This window comes from Chelonia mydas, chromosome 8 (genome assembly GCF_015237465.2).
Source record: "Chelonia mydas isolate rCheMyd1 chromosome 8, rCheMyd1.pri.v2, whole genome shotgun sequence".
NCBI lineage: Eukaryota > Metazoa > Chordata > Testudines > Cheloniidae > Chelonia > Chelonia mydas.
In genome coordinates this window covers 86,780,545-86,797,347 of record NC_057854.1, presented here as the reverse complement: position 1 = coordinate 86,797,347, position 16,803 = coordinate 86,780,545, and the positions used below count along the sequence as shown (strand labels likewise).

The following is a 16,803-nucleotide window of genomic DNA, read 5'->3' as shown; positions in this document are numbered from 1 at the left end:
GCAATGGTAAATGGGTGAAATATGGCTTGTGATGCAGATCTAATGGTCCCTTCTGGCCTTAAACTCCATGAATCATCCATTGGTAGGGGGCCCATCACAAAGCATCTATAAGTACCAAACAATAAAACCAAACCACAAAACTTCAATTGAAAAGTCAGCCAAATCAGATGCACTGATGTTTGGGTAAGGCACTAAATATAGTTAAGAGGAAAACCCTGGGATTCTCATGGGAACTATCTACCAATAGAAGAGGACAGTTTCCAACTCATACAGACAGGGTGGGGGAGTCAGGTAGACGGTACAAAAAGCCACACAAACAAGGGAGTGGACCCCAGCGGGTCACAGTTACAAATAGGGCTCACACGGTGCCTGAAAGGCAGTGAGAGACATGCTGTGTACCAGCAGGTCCCTGAGACCAGACATCATCAACTCCTTCCCTGCTGTCTTAAGGAGCTAAACTAAAGGCAGCTCAGTTCTTAATTATTATTAGAAAGATTATAGAAACATATCTGCCAGAGCCTGTGTCTCAGAATGCCCCCAAGGGGGTGCTTTGAAAATACTTGCTGATGCCATTTCATTTGATTTTAAAACTGAACTAAGTCACATACCAAATCATGGCCATTACCTTGTTCATTTAAATGTTAATACCAGAAATCACTGATTCAGTTACTGTACTTCCTTTGAATGCAGCACCTTCTAAAATCCTGGATGTGTGGAGGGTTATGGGTCCAGTATACATGAACGGTAGCCGAGAAGTCACGGTCTTGATAAAGGTAATGCCATTTTCTTTTTCAAGCCACATGGGATTCTAAGCACCAGAGGGGTAGCCGTGTTAGTCTGGATCTGTAAAAGCGGCAGAGAGTCCTGTGGCACCTTATAGACTAACAGACGTATTGGAGCATACGCTTCCATGGGTAAATACCCACTTCTGGGTATTCACCCATGAAAGCTCATGCTCCAATACGTCTATGGGATTCTAAAACACCATTTATTATTACTGTATTACTGTAGCATCTAGGAGCCCCAGTCGTGGGCCAGGACCCTGTTTCCCTAGGTGCTGTATGGACGCAGAACAAAAAAACCCAGCCCCTGTCCTGAAGACCTTACAATCTACGTAGACAAAAGAGACACAGGGTGGGTAGGGGCAGAATACGTCAGCAGCAGGAACAGTGTGATGGCAGCAAACAGCATGTTAGTGCCACTACTTTTCCGGGAAGGAGGGTTAGGATATCAGCTAAGTAGAAGGGAGAGGGGACACTGGTGGACAGGGAGAGGGAGAAGAAGGTAAGAGGAGTGAAGCTGGGATGAAGAGAGACCATTGGTACATCTACACTGCCAGCTAGCTCGGGCTGCAGGGCTGTTTCATTGCAGTGTAGACCCACAGGGTCCTAGAGCCCAGGTCCCACCCTGAGCCCAGAAGCCGACACTGCAATGAAACATCCCTGCAGCCCAAGCCCAAGCCAGACGGCATGGGCCAGCTGAGCTGTGGGTGTCTAATTGCAGTGTAGACATACCCTATGAAGGAGGGAGAGGGGGATGGCTGGAGTAAGCAGCCAGTCACGAAAGAGCAGAGAAGTCCTGTCAAAACTGTAGAAAGTTCTCCAAAAAGGACAAAGGTCCCTGCTTTGGCTGTTTCTGCCCCTCTGGCTGGCTGGTCTTTGCATCTTTCTCCCAAGCCCACCTGGGGGGGGAGGAGATACACCCCTGGATCCTGATACCACATAAGGGGGGTGTGGGAGGGTGAGGGTGTCTCCCCTGCAGAGTTATGGGCTCAGGGAGAAGGGGAAGGAAGAGATTTTAGTTTTGTGGCTCTACTGCCGAGCAAAATTAGGGCTCATCGGCGAGTGTTCCACATCCTGGTTATATGGGAGCTCAAAGATACAAGGAAAAGTGATGGTTTCCTTGTATAAGCAGTAACCAGCCAGTTTGTTCAAGGGAAGAAAGAGAACAAAGACAATGACATGCCTGTAGAAACTTAAGGCAAAATTTGTTTGTGTCTATTCCTTTAGAGGAAATTGTTCCGGAGTATTCTGCATGCTAAGTTGATGAGTCTCACTCCAGTCCTTTGAGATCCTCTGTCAATTAACAATACTCTTGGCACATAGTTACAATTTCATGCGGAGCACTATGCGTGGGGATGGTGAACTGAGGAATGTAATCCTCAGTGGCAGCAAACAACACACTGTTCTATAAGGGCATTTATTTTCCATTGTTTTCAGCCTCTCGCTCCAAAAGATGCCAGAGGAAGAATTCTGGGTTACACTGTGTTCCATGAAAGCCGGGGAGAAATGATTAACTTATGTAACACATCAGACACCAAATGCAAAGTTCTGGTTTCCCCAGCAATGCGTACCATCCATGTGACTGCATATAATTCAAAGGGAAGTTCCATGCCAGCCAGTATAACAGTGACCCAAGAGCACAGTAATTTTAACGGTAAGATTATGCACACTTCATCATTGGCTTTAACTGAAATCTGATTTTGTCAGAACTGGAGGGGGGGGGGAAATCTTCTGTTTATTGCTTTAAATTGGAGAAAACCCTCTGGAAATTCTGCTCCCACCCACTCCTTTTTGTAAATGAGCTTAGCGCTCTCCAGAAGACGCCAGACTGTGTGACCTGGAGACAATAAGCAGCCGTATATTTCAAATGTTCCTCTCTGACAATGTTCAACAATAGGTTTAAAAATAAGTTTTGGGCTGTCTGTATTGGCTGGCTCCAGCTGACACAACTGTGCTGCTTAATTAGGTCTTGAAAGCAGTCTCAGAACATGGGCGTTTTCCTTAAGTACACAGGACCTTAGTGAAAATAACCCCTTTCATTTCCCATAAAGGCAGTTTCACCTTTACATCTCATCATTTAAAACAAACAAACAAACAAAACAACAGGGAATTAGAAGTAGTTTCAGGGTCTACATCTGCCTCAGATTCCCCAGGCCAATGACTGTGGTTTTCCACAACCACATTTTCCTGTTTTCTAAAATGTTTCTTGCACTCAGCAACGAGGGAAAGTCCCACAGACACTGCAAGTGAAAGGGGTTATATAGTGAAAATAACTAAATAAAAAGTGCACTAGGTAAATAAAGTGGAAAATTCAGATTGTTCTTGAGTCTCTCTGTTAGAAGAATCAGAGGTATTTCTTGTAAAAAGCAACAGATACAGATTTTCAGAGAGAGAAGGTGCGATAAACTCGACAATGGGCCTTTAATATATAAAATGCTCCATGTATGTGTAAAATCTCTCTCTCATTTCAAGATCAGTTCTTAAACTATTTCAGAGCATAGGCAGTTTCCCTGTGCAGAATGAGCCATTTAATGGGCCTTCCTATGACTGGAAGGATCCGGCCCACCTTAGTCATATCACTCCTCCTACATCGTTTGCAGATTTCCTATCCCCCATCAACATGCAGATTAGCCATGATGACAACAGAGGAATCTCTGTCAAATGGGAACTGCCTAAATACACTGGAAGATCAGTTCTGTGGTTCATAGTTGAATGGATTTCTGCAGCTCAGCATAATCAGCAACACGATTTTTTATGGAAGAAAGTCCCCAGCCAGGATACATTTACATATATAGAGGGTAAGATATGGTAACAATCTTTTTGCTATTTACTTTCTCTGTAGCGCTATAGATGTACACAAGGCCTTGTAGCTCAAAATACAACAAAAGAAAACAAAGGAAGTGTGAATTTAAATTGAGCCCCAGCTCTCTGGTACTTTTAACAGTACAAATATGATAAAGGAGAGCAGGTATATGTTTGTAGCAGATAGGCAGGAGGAAGAGTTACGTGGTCTGAAAGAGGTTGGGGAAATTAATTGGGAGGCTGTTCTAAATGTAGGATGCTCTGTGAAAGGACGGACCAAGTCACAAAGAGGGAGAAGACAAAGAAGCAGTAAGACATGAAACTTGGCTAGATTGTGGGAAGGAATGAAGTCATACGTGGGCAACGAAGAGTGGTATATATGGAAATGTGTCTATAAAAAGTGAAAGGACAGGAGAGGAGGCAGTAATATGTGAGGCAACAACTGTCTTCTGCGGTTATTGTTACTGAACAATTGTAGGGGACAAAACCTGCAGGCGTTTCTCAGGCAAAATTCCCACTGAGGTCGAGCATCCGGCAAAATAAGGATTGTGGTATGTGTCCCATTTTGCTGAATGCAGTGTTGTTGTAGCCATCTTGATCCCAGGATATGAGAGAGAGAGAGACAGACAGACAGACAAGGTGGGTGAAGTAATGTCTTTTATTGGACCAACTTCTATTGGTGAAAGAGACGAGCTCCAGAAGAAGAGCCCTATGTAGCTCAAAAGCATGTCTCTTTTACCATCATCAACTTCTGTTGGTCCAATAAAAAAGATATTACCTCACCCACCTTGTCTCTCCATTGTGTTGAATGCAGATCCTGCCAGCAAAGTGTTCCTGGTCCCCACATTTCCATGTGATCATTGACATATGTACTCCCCTAAAATCAGTCGGCATAGTCTTGATGAATTGCATATAATGGATCTGTATCCTGAGCAGTGTAGCAATATAGCCTAGTATGAGATTCCAGTTAACTGTATTAGTTGGAAAAAAGTTTCTGTACTGATATATTATGAGGAAAATGTGAGAAACCAAATTCAAGTGAAAACTGGTAGCTGCTTTCATCATAATAAATACAGCTGTATAAATTAAAAAAATGAACACATCCTTTGTAGTCATCTTCTCATTGGATGCCATATTACATTACATGTAAATGAATATGAAACTAAAATCCCTTCCATAAACTGTTAACGAATAGGGTCTTTACAGTGGAATGTACAGTGGGGAAAACAGAGCCTCTGTAATTGACACACAATTAATTAATTCTTCCATCTGTTAAACCATATGTCACCACAGAGATTATAAAATTTGCTATGACACATATGCACAAATGCATTAATTTGGCTAAATCTGCAGCAATGCAGATTCAGGAAGGTTGGATCTATAGTTTTTATTACTGGTGAAAAATTTGATACCCAAATTCTCTCACAACACAATCGTCTCCAATTTTATGTATCAGAACAGATCTGTCATACATAAGTTAGCTATCTATATTCAGTCTGTATTAAACTGTAATTTCCTTCCGAAGTTAATAATAATATGCTTCTCTTTCTAGGCATTTTTTAAAACCACCAGTCACTGTGGTGTCAAATATCCATAAGACTTTTCATCTTCAAAGCACTTTACAGATATTAACTAATTAATCTTCACTGCAATGTTAATGAGCGCTCTTCCCTTAGAGATGGGGAAGCAGAGAGAGGTTTCCAAGAAAATTTGAATTTTTTGTCAAAAATTAATATATAAATACATTAATTTTAAAAGCCCCGAAAATGAAAATATTTCAGCCAAACTCACAAAATATTTAGGTTTGGCCATGCTGCTACAGGCAATGCCTCCTGGGAAGTGTTGTTCACTTGCCTCACATCTCCATTGTCCTCTATGGGCTAGGCTTCCCAGCCAGACAACATCTTCCCATGATGCAAGGTGCCAAAGACACCCATGATGCACTGCTTCCCCTCTCCAAAAGGAGAGCCCAGAGTGTATCATTCAGTAGTTGATTTTTCACTGCAAAAAAATGAAGTTTTCCACCCCCCACAAAAAAATCTGACCAGTTCTAGTTAAGTGACTTGACCCAAACTGGATAGTCAGTCTGAGTAATGGGAATAGAATTCAAGCATTCCTAGCTCCTTCCTGCTCCCATATATTCAGACCAGGCCTCTTTTCACCTTTTCTTTAAATATCCCATTAGGATTTTCTGCAGTTTTAACTTTAACTTGCACAGAAATTTTAAATAAAACACTAACACTCGTTTCAGGCGACATCACAGCAGGAATTCACATGAACATTTCAGTATATGCAGTATATCATGATGGAATAAGCAAGCCATGTCCTGGCCAACTCTATCTGGTAGATTTAGGTAAGTGTGCTCTTGTGGTAAAGTCACTGCATGCTGGGATGGAAGTAACATTTCAGTGTTTGGTTTTTATGGAAAACAGTCTTCCCCCAGATCTTTCCATGATTTGGCAATTTTGTAGAGTTACTTGATTTTATAAACTATGGCTAAACCTATCAATTTTCTCCCACCTTCCTTGAACTATAGAGAAAAGCAGAACTTTAGAAGGAGTTTGAAGGAAGGCGGTTTTCTTTGGACACCAGAACACCACTAGCAGGGACCTTGTCAATACAGTTGTACTTTGCCTTTGTGTGGGTATAATGTAGTTTGTAGCTCATGGGACACAATATAATTAAAGCTGATGCTCAAGGGAATCAATTTTCACTTTTCAAAATGGTGCAAATACTGATGTGTTTGTGAATTTTCATTAGAATCTGCAGATTTGTTCATGGGGAGAATTTTCACTTTTTGTAATGGAAGAGGACAAAATTTGCTTCTTTTGGGGGCACATTTGACAATTAAAGCCCATGCAATGTGGGGAAACGCCATCATTATTATGGGGAGAAAATGACGAAGCTGTGACGCTTCCTAACCTCCCTTCAGGAAGCAGCTGTGTAGGTCCCAGGCCAGGCCCTACATGGTCTAAATATAGAAAAATAAGAGAAAGCTTTGCATGACTTCCAGTATTCTGAATGCCCCTGCCTCCCTTGTAGGATAATTGAGTGGCCTCTAGCATTATTTTGACCTCTGTTCTGCTTGGGAACCAGATGCACAACATTAATTAAGATGTTTTGTGCAACTGATCCTTGGCCAGACCACCAGCTGAAGTGACACACTGGGACAAGCCAACAGCCAGTCAGGGATCTTCAGAACAATATGGGAGAACACAAGTATTTCCCTCTCCTACAGCTACTCCACATACTTTCACACCCAAATCAAAGGGAAAGGGTCCTGTTTTCTCCTGGCTTGGACTCATGAAATCTGTAATGTCCACAAAGCCCAAACCTGATCTTTTGTTCTGGATCAATAGAGACACACTTTTGGAGGCCATCAGAATTCTACTGGCTGTTTTCTTCGGGAAAGAAAAGCTACTGTACCCATAAGCGGAGACAAGGACAACATGTGTGTTTTTTTCCATAAAGCCACAAAATAATTTTTCATGCTGCTCTGAATATATTTCCAGAGGAGCTACCTGAAGCTCTACATACATTGCCCCTAAGATAAACTGGCTATGTTTCTGGCCAGGATTTTTCTCGGGGGCAGTCCTGCCAATGTTTTCCACCAAGGAGGAAGTAAATACTCAAAGTTATTTGATCACGGTCTTCAGTGTTGTCCTTCCTCAAAGACAAATTGATTGTCTCCAATGTGGTGATCTAGTTACTAGATCAGCAGACCGTGTTCCCATAGGAACTAACCAGGCTGCAGATATTCCATCTACTCCTGGGGGAGTGGAGGGGTGGGAGAATCAGTATAAGCAAGACACTAAATCTTGAACTCTCAACAAGACATGGCTTAGGGTGATGTTTGCTGCACTGCTGAAGACACTACAGGATCTAAGTATAGAATGTTATCGGTACTACTGAACATATCGGTAATATATTCATAGGATTTAAGGCCAAAAAGGACCATTAAAGTATCTAGTATGACCTCCTGCATTACACAGGCCATAGAATATCACCTGATAATTCCTGCATCAAGCCCATATCTTCTGGTTGAGCTAGAACATATCAATATTTATATTGTGATTTTAAGCTACAAATGTGAAATCAAATATGTGCTATAAATGACTGGGGTAAATGATATATGTTATATAGATATATAATTTATCCCAGTCATCCACAACCCCAGTTTTCCAAGAGATTTTTTGTAATTACTCTAAAGCACTTAGTTAAATGGGTTTGTCTCTGTTAACAGTTGATTTAGGAAGCTCGTAAATCCTTAAAATGTAAAAACTATTTCAAGTCCATTGGGAAAATAAGTAATATAGATGTGAATCACACTGGGGCAAAAACAAGTGAATAGTGTTTCTTCTTCTTTTATGAATTAGTCCCCTTCCCACCTTTGACTATAAACCATGTCAGCCTTCATGACAGGTCAGATCAAAGACTGCACTGAAACTAGTACCAAGACGATTGTATGAAATAGTTTGACAGTTGACACAGCAGTGATATTGTGACACATACATTTCATCTCATATAACAGTTGTGGAGGAGGTCCAGAGAAGAAGAAGAAATCAGTCTCTGAGTTTGGCAGTCTTCCTTTCTCGTCAAAGTCTTGGTTAACCAAGACATTTTAAAAAGGAAATGTTAACTACTGGCACGAGAGCCAGCTGAATAGCGGAAAAGGTGATGTGTGAGTTTTTTTATGACGAGAGGAGGAGTGCTGTGCAGGTGGGTGCGCACCAGAGGTGCCCCTTTGTGATCGGGCTCAGGCATAGCGGGATCACTTCTTTTGCACTTGGGGATGGTAAGGAAACCCAAGCCTGCCCTCTCCTCTGGGTTCAGATCCAGGACCCAAAGTTAGGCAGCTAAGTTCTGTGCCTGAAAGTGCCATATTGCTGACTCCTGGATTGCTTCCTTACCAGTTCCCTGTTTCCCAACAGGTAAAGGAATAGACATCAAATAACTGAAATCAAAGATAAAGTCTCAGACCTCCTGACTGTGGCAAGGCTCTCCACTATGGGTTTAGCCAAGTCTCTACAACCAGAGCCTCAGGATCTCTTGTGGTGCTCCTTCATTCCAGACCTCATTATTTGCTATTCTTATAATTCATTCATTATTCCCGAGTTTAAGAGTATTTAGTCATCCAATCAGGGAACAAAAACAATGCCATATGCCTTTGGTGACCATCCACACACACTATGATTCACAAGTAGTTAAAGACATAGTTGAAAGAAATACTTTGTGGAAATCAGTTTGCATAAACTCTTTTATGAATGCTTGCAAAAACCAAATATATTCTTAGAAATCAGGACTGGGTCATGAACAGAAGAAAGGGCCAAAGTGACCAGATAAACTATTTGCAATAACAGATTCAACTAGTTCTAAGTAACATCCATGGTGCAGGTAAATTGTTATAATTTGCATTTTCCACCTGAGCCACATGATGGCAGCATTCCATGTAGAATATAGTAATTCTGTCTCAACCCACTAATATTGGCTAAATATATTTGAATGTATAAATCAATATATTTCTCGTTCCACACCCACAGCTTCCCCCCGCCCCATAGTTCTTCGTGTTAACAAATGATATATTGTGAAAATCGTCATACAATAGCAAGTCCTGACAAAATTGAACTTCATGTAATGGGTTTTCACATAGGCCAACAAATTACATCAGGTGAAGGTCATGTCCTTAACCCAAATAGAGCACAGATCTAAAGATAACCACAATTCTTTTAAGTGGTGCTCAGTGACAGGGGAAAAATGATTTCGCGCTACATATGACCATTATTATTACTAACTGTGTTGTTCTAGGCACGACTACAATAGAGGAACCAAAGAACAGAGTAAATTATACGGTGCATGGACTGTAATTGTCCACAGTGATGACTCATTTGTATTCAATCAGTATTATAATGGTATTTCATATCCTGAGTATCAAACATATGTTCAGAATTCAATATATCTTGTAATGATGTTTATCATTAGCAGGATTAGCAGTTCTCGAAATCCAGAACATGTTCATGTGTAAACCTATAATATATTTTTCCTTTATAAAAAAAATACTGCATTACTCTACAGCAATGGCTCAAATCTCGATGTCATTCAACTCTGCTTCTTACAACGTTTTATTATAAGACTTAGTGTAAAGATATTGTCCTGTTGTAAGATATTATAAGATGCAGAGTTTTGAACCTTTACGGTATTTTGTTAAAAAGGGATAAATTGTATATGTAAACTCTTCTTTGTTAGCTTTAAAAAGTCCTTCAAAATAACGTATCAGTGTTGGACTTGCTGGCCTGAACTGCCAGGTCTAGGGGCACAGAGTTTGACTGTAACTTTAAAAACAAAGTGAGAAGCATAGAATGGAACTTCAAAAATTAAAGGAAGAGGTTTTCTGTGGAATCAAAGACACCTCCTATTGGCTGAGGGAAATGGAGATGCCAAGGGAATTGCAACAATAAAACAAGAAACCATGCTCATGACTTTGTTCAGTAAAAATGTGCTCCCTTCCATGGAAGCGACGCACAATCACTGGCCTTCACTCTGCATCCAGCCAGTCAAAATGAATGATATCAAAAAGAATTCAAAAGAAATTCAGGCAAGGCTGCAGCGTCCTTCTTCTCAGACATTTTGACTGCAGGGAAAAATGATTGAGTGGGTGTTCTCCATCTCCTGGGAGTCCAGATTATGGAGGCCTAAAATAGATAGATAGACATAGATGTGGGACTCCATGGCTGTAAATAGGGTTTTTTTAAAATAAAGGCAAGTTGTGTGGTACAATTTGTCATACTGGTCTGTGGTCTTGGCCATCAAAATCCACACTAAGCTAATGAAATCTCTCTGATGGGATCCTGTCACAGCACAGTGGCGTAGGGATGTCTCTCTTTTACCATTTAAAAATTATACAAAGAGGCTCACTAGACAAGGATGTTTGGCAACTGATTTACTGGCAGTCAGCATTGGTAAGAGAAATCTCAGGCAGCCATCCAGTTCGGAGTGGGGGAGCTGAAAAGGGTAAGTATGGGCATTCTGCACTTGTGTCTAAATTCCAGGCAGGTCTACAAAAATCCATACTGAATTGCTTGGGCACCAAGGCAAATAGGTGCTAACAGCTGCCTTGGGGCTTGAGTAAACAGCTCTATTCTTTTCCTTCAGTAAGGACATGGGTAAAATGTTCAAAAAGCACCTAAGCAGTCTTGGGTGCCTAAATGCCATTTTGAACAGATTTAGGCACTTTAGATCCAATTTTTAAAGGAAGCATATTCTGTAAGGTTGTCACCACAACACTGTTTTCTCTCCCTCATTGAATTATTTCAGTGAAAAGGCTTCCAAACACAAGCATTTATACTGAACCTGTAATCGTCACCACAGCTACAGGGGAGATTTCCTATGGTAAGAAGATAGTATTTCAGACTGGGTAAGCAAGAGTTTCTACTTGACCAGAAGTGGGTGGTTTTAGCTGTACTATGTGCTACCGATAGTATCTCAGAGACTGTGAGAGGGGATGGCAGTTTCGTGACGTGATAGCAGAGAAGTGAAAAGTTAGTAACACTTGGTTTGTTACTGGAGACATGGCCCAGCCAAAAACACACCCTTTCACCAGTACAAGAATGCTACAGCCCTATAAAGCAAACAACACACGTTGGTTAGTCTAGGGCATAATACTATGAGGTTGTATATACTATGCTATTGCAACAATTATGCTTTAGGTCTTTTTGTTTTGTTAAGACACTTAAAATTAAATGTATGTGACAACAGCTAAGATATGAGAAACTTAGACAAAGAATAAGATAGCATTTCCTGATCATACCCATTGGCATGTTGGCTGAGCTATTTTGACTCCAGAATTTGAGCCAAAGACTTGTTTATTTCTCATGTAACACTAACCTCAGTTACTTTTCTGGTTTGTTGTAACCAATAAAGGTACTTCTGTGTTGCTGGTTCAGAGTCAGGCAGCCAAAACCAAATAAAAGATCAATTTAAAAGGAGTGTACACATTTGTTCTTATATGTAGGTAATGGTTAAACACAATAGCCATATTTCTCAGAAGTGCTTGCCTGGAAACTCCCTTCCACAGCTAGCTTCTCACAGCCAGATCACAGCAGCAAATGTACAGAAGTCTGCAGTGTAAAGTGTGCTGCTCCTCTAGCCTCTGGTCCTGCACTCACTGAAGACAGTGAGAGCTTGGGGTGCACAGGGAATCTACAATTAGGACAACAGTGCACATTCATCTCCCTTGCTTTGTCATTTTTAAACAAATGGGCTGAATCAAGCACTCAATATTCTATTTTGTGTATCTCACCCCAGATTTTCAACTGGTGTAAATCAATATCGCTCCATTGACTTTAGTGGAGCTATGCTGATATATGTCAGCTGAGCAATGGGCCCAACAACATTTCTTAAGAAAGAAAGATTTCTTCAGCCTTTCTAAGCTTCATTTTTGGAAAAAGGTTTGTCCTCTCACCAGGGTTTACAAGTTAATGCCCCAATCCTGCAAACCCTAATGCACATTAATAACTTTGTGTGTGTTAATAATCCCATTAAACTCAATGGGACAACTCACACACGTGTGTACATGTTTTCAGGTTTGGGGCCTAGAAAAAAAATCTTCCCTAAGATATAAGCTATTTGATTAATTCTCTTTTTTTCCCTCCTTTTTCAGATAATGATGGAGAAGTTTTTTGGGGAATAGGCACTGGTGCGATCATACTATCAATTGTTTTCTTAACTTTGATATTTAAAAAATCACTTAGAAAAAGGTACTGCTTTCTTTTCAGTTTTTTCCCCCCTTAGTCTCCAGAATATACCTCTCTCTCAGAAAACCCTAGAATTATAGAAATTGATCCAGTTTTGTACAGCCCCCTGTTATCCAGGGCAACTTTCCCCATTCATAATTATATGTTGCCAAAAGATGTCCTAGATTTTTTTTTCCCCACACACAATAAGGTAGATAATCACAACACAAAATAATCTGACCATTTCTCTGTAAAGCCCATATTTAGAGAACAAGGGGTATTTCATAAAATAGGCATACAAAAAAAAGAATAAGAAAAAACCTTAATCCAAACCCTAATTAAGTTTGGTCTCATGTTGGCCTATATTTGATCTTTTAAAACTTTATTGCTGAGGCATAAATGGAAATTACTGCTTAAATAGAGCTTGCCTATCAAAATCCCACATTAGGATATTTAGAAACGGGAAGAGATCATGGGAGAGAGGTAGCAGAAAGAAAAATCGGTCAGAACAGTTAAAATATTTTACAAAGACTTCCTGACATCCATTTCACCAGTGACACAGTATCAAATGTATTGTATCCCCTGCTCCTTCCCTCCGAACCAGGGACTTCACAGAACAATGGGCATGTTATCTGTGAATGACATCAACATTTGAATCTTGTGCTTCACTAAGATATTGATATCTAGGAATCCATCCGCTGCTCCATCAAACACACCTGTACAGGAAACTTGAGTGAAATGCTCTGGTTCTTGGGCAAGCAGACTCCTGTGGCATAACACCAAAATGGCTGATTGAAGGTTTTCCTAATGTGGATTAACCTGCATATGGAGTTAACCTGCATGATCCAAAGGATGGCACTAACACAAAGTAGGCTTAGGAGAAATATGTGGACAGATGGTGTTTAGGGGTTCTCTGAACCAAACACAGAATCAGGTTTCATCTATTCTGCTGTTGATGCACCTGTTAAATAAAAGCATTTAATTGAAACCAGAGACTTCCTACTCCCTCAGGAACACTGTACCACACAGTGAAATCAATGGAAGTTTGGCTCAATTAAAGTTTCTTTTAAGTAATTTTCATTTGTGCAGGTTATAGAGCAGCTTTGATTGTAAGAGAGTCATGGTTCAATTCCACCGTTTTTCTGACCATGTGCCTGAGCCAATCTCAACAGATCAGGAAACATATGCATCCTCTTCCTCTTGTTTTTTCCAGTCTGACAGCTGGCAACACTGTAAATTTAAACCCATACATTTTGCACGAGGGCTTAAATGGCTTCTGTGGTTTTTGATTCGTGGAAGCACCACGGGCCTTGGAGGCTACACAGCTGCAAAGGCTGAATCTGAGAGGATACTGCCTCCTCAGTAGCAGCCACCTAACATAAGACCAGAGTAAGCATTATGCAATTTCCAGAGACTGTCCCCTTCCCAGGGGTGAAGCCAGACTCAACCTACCCCATCCCTCAGGCTCAGTCAGTCTGTTAGCATCAAACTGATCACAGGGATAGGAAATGTGTGGGATTCAAGCTATATTCTCTGGGCCCAGTCCCACATGTAATCTGCAAATGGAGCTCTCCATGGTTTCCTTAGGAATTCTAAGTATGGAGGGCTTTCAGGATCAGGCCCTGACTCACTTGTGTGCATCTACCAAGCTACTTTCATGTTTTCAAAGAGCCCTGTTCAGCATTTACCTTTCTCTGACTTCTATGGGAACTCAGTCTGAGAAAGGGGTACTCAACTGGGCACTTAAACTGAAATTTGCCAGGAGGTTTCAACATTATTTTTATGATGAAAATGGGATTCAGTTTTCAAAAAAATTCTGAGAATTCACAGCACACCATTATTTATATCACATTACTGTAAGTAAATGAGCCTTTAATACTCCTAGGGTAAATGTCACCGTTGGGCAGAGGGCAAATGCAAGGCCTATATGCCGCTGAAGTGAGACATAAGTTGTGCATAGGTCTCATATTGCCACTCTGTCCAGAGGCAATTTTACCCTGCTAAGTGACTAATACAATACACTAACTTTTTACTTATTTTATTTTATGTAAGAGTTAGCACAGCACTTGCATCATTGACACCAAAATGGCTGACTGAAGATTTTCCTAAGGTGGAAAATAGCAGTGTGGTAAAATCACTCCAGGTAACTACTCAAAACAAGATCCCAGTTGTTTTCATTTTTCTATACAGCTCAAATTTAACTCCATATGCAAAAAGTTATGACAAATAAATGCAGACCAAAGTGAGAGAAATCTTCTCTCTCTGATAGATATGCTCTGGTTCAAACAGGAATTAATTCAGGGAAGTCCTATGGCCTGCATTAATAGGAGGTCAGATTAGTTTATAACAATGATCCCTTCTGGCTTTGGAATCTATGAATCTATCTGGAACAGGTTATGCTGTGGTTATGAATCATGGCTCACCGTGATTCCACAGCAAGCATAGTGACATTCTGGAGTGGCTCTGGAAATCAGATTGCAAGCTCTTTGGGGGAGGAACTGTCATCTCTGTGTGTGTGTGTACAGTGCCTAGCACCATGGGGTCCAACCTGGTTGAGATCTGGAGACTCTACTGCAACCTAAATATTAAATAATAGTGCTACAATCAGGACTGGCCCTGAAGTGTGTTGAAAAATATTCAGGCACACTCACCTGTTCCCTTTCCTCCTCCCCTCTAGTTCCCTTTGCAGAAGGTGGTTAAATGATGGTAACACATGCTAAGAAAGAGACCGAAAGGGAGAACAGTAAGGATAGGTGAAATGAGTAGGATTTTGAATCTGCGCTCCTGTCTCTCTCTCTCAGGAAACAGCAGTGACATTTCTACCATTTACAAAATATTATCTATTTGTTAATTTTTTTTTCAGGAAAAAAGTGATTTAATGAGTAGCGATTCCACCCCGTTGTTCTTGGGTAATAATGATCCAGTCATTACGGAAGTACTAGAGACATCACTGCAGGAGGAGTGCAAGACCACAGACACCAAAAAGGGAAACAGAAAAGTGGCCACTGAGCATATGGACATCTCTCAAAACTCACTGCTTGTCAGCACTCCAGACACTGAGCAGAACAATGGCTATAAGCCCCAGGTTTCCAACAGAAGCCCACTGGGAAACGAATTTAGTAATGCTTACGAAACACAGTCCCAAGCACTGGATCCAAACACATATCTCTCAAGCCAAGATACACATGTTTTCTTAAAAGATTATACAAGTCCTGTTACTTCCTTGTGGAATACTGAAGGAACTGGGAGCAATACATTTTTACTTGAGAAGATTAACCTCATTTTAAACAGCAACAGAAGCGGACAGAGCAACCCTTTCAGTACAACAGATGAAGAACCTAATACACTTTTGGAAAACCAGTGGAAGAGTCCACTATCCACTGAAAATGTTCAAGAACAGACATTAGTTCCAGATGAGCTGGTCTCTTGCTTAGGAGCGGTGACTGAAGAATCCGTAGGTATAAAGTCCTATTTTCCACAAACTGTTGGTAAACTATTTCGATAGAAATAATTGCAATAAAGAAATAATACTATTTTATGGCCATAATACATCTCTCTCTCTGAATTTTCAAGCATGAGAACTGAAAACCTAATTCAAAATCTGAAGTTCATTGTCTTAAATGGAATCAAAAGACTTTTGGATGAGATAAAACACTTTGGGTCCATAAATCACTAATCATTTGTAGTCATTAAATTTCCTTGGCTTTTCAGAAGAGTAAGCGTATAAATCATGTGCCTGAGATGAATTCAAATGTAGGGGATTATAGACTGCCTGCTTCAGTATCCTTGCAGTTTTAACTGGATATGGAATTCTTCTCCTATCCTAAATCCTAAGTCATTCTCATGTTAAATAGTTGCTATAGATATGTTTCACTCCAGAGCTAGTTGCATTTTAGTGAAGGATAAAATTATCCCTATATGTATTAGCTGAAGTTTGTAAAATATCTTGGGATCATTAGGAATGTAAAGGCACTACATTTAAGATGATGTTTATATATTGTATAATACAGGCCTGGAGTCTGAAAACCCAAAATCTTTTCCATACAAATGAAAATCAGTATTTAATTGTCACTTCGATCCTGTAATAAGAATAGAAGAACTAGCCTTCAGCACACCTTGCCCTGCCCAGTTGACTTAAAACATCTTTCTAGACTAGTCATAAAACAACTTCTTCATACTAAATTAATGGGAACTTAATGTTACTGATTTACCACCATCACCTCCCCTTCATGCCCCCCCAACTTCTTACTTCCTCATCAATTATTTTCTTATAGTCCAGCGTCAGTGTTCTGAGTGACCTGCAACGTGGCAATGAGAACGTGCATTAGGTATGTTGCAGGGAATACAGTTTTGTTGAAATCAAGATAATGAAAAGCCAGGCCTCTCTTTTCTGATATGTGCCTATGGGGATGACCTGGCCTGCTATCATGGAAAATTCAGCCTGTGCTTTAGAGGTATCACATAGTGTTCCCTGGGCTTTCTGAAACTTA

The 16,803-nt window shown here is 40.5% G+C and overlaps 1 protein-coding gene across 4 annotated transcripts in view; it reads left to right on the top strand.

Annotated features, from left to right (window-relative positions):
• The window catches only part of IL23R (interleukin 23 receptor), a 37,869-nt gene extending 22,007 nt beyond the window's left edge, over window positions 1-15,862 (top strand). The window contains exons 8-15 of one of the 4 annotated variants that reach the window (XM_037907440.2): window positions 691-773; window positions 2,220-2,436; window positions 3,383-3,580; window positions 5,836-5,937; window positions 10,896-10,970; window positions 12,241-12,337; window positions 14,366-14,456; window positions 15,177-15,862. In XM_037907440.2, coding sequence (XP_037763368.1) covers window positions 691-773; window positions 2,220-2,436; window positions 3,383-3,580; window positions 5,836-5,937; window positions 10,896-10,970; window positions 12,241-12,337; window positions 14,366-14,456; window positions 15,177-15,818 — 1,505 coding nt within the window. In that variant the 3' untranslated portion in view covers window positions 15,819-15,862. The remainder of the gene's footprint in view (window positions 1-690; window positions 774-2,219; window positions 2,437-3,382; window positions 3,581-5,835; window positions 5,938-10,895; window positions 10,971-12,240; window positions 12,338-14,365; window positions 14,457-15,176) is intronic. The other 3 variants (XM_043521124.1, XM_037907441.2, XM_043521125.1) reach the window with 3 other exon arrangements.
• The last annotated feature ends 941 nt before the right edge of the window (window positions 15,863-16,803 follow it).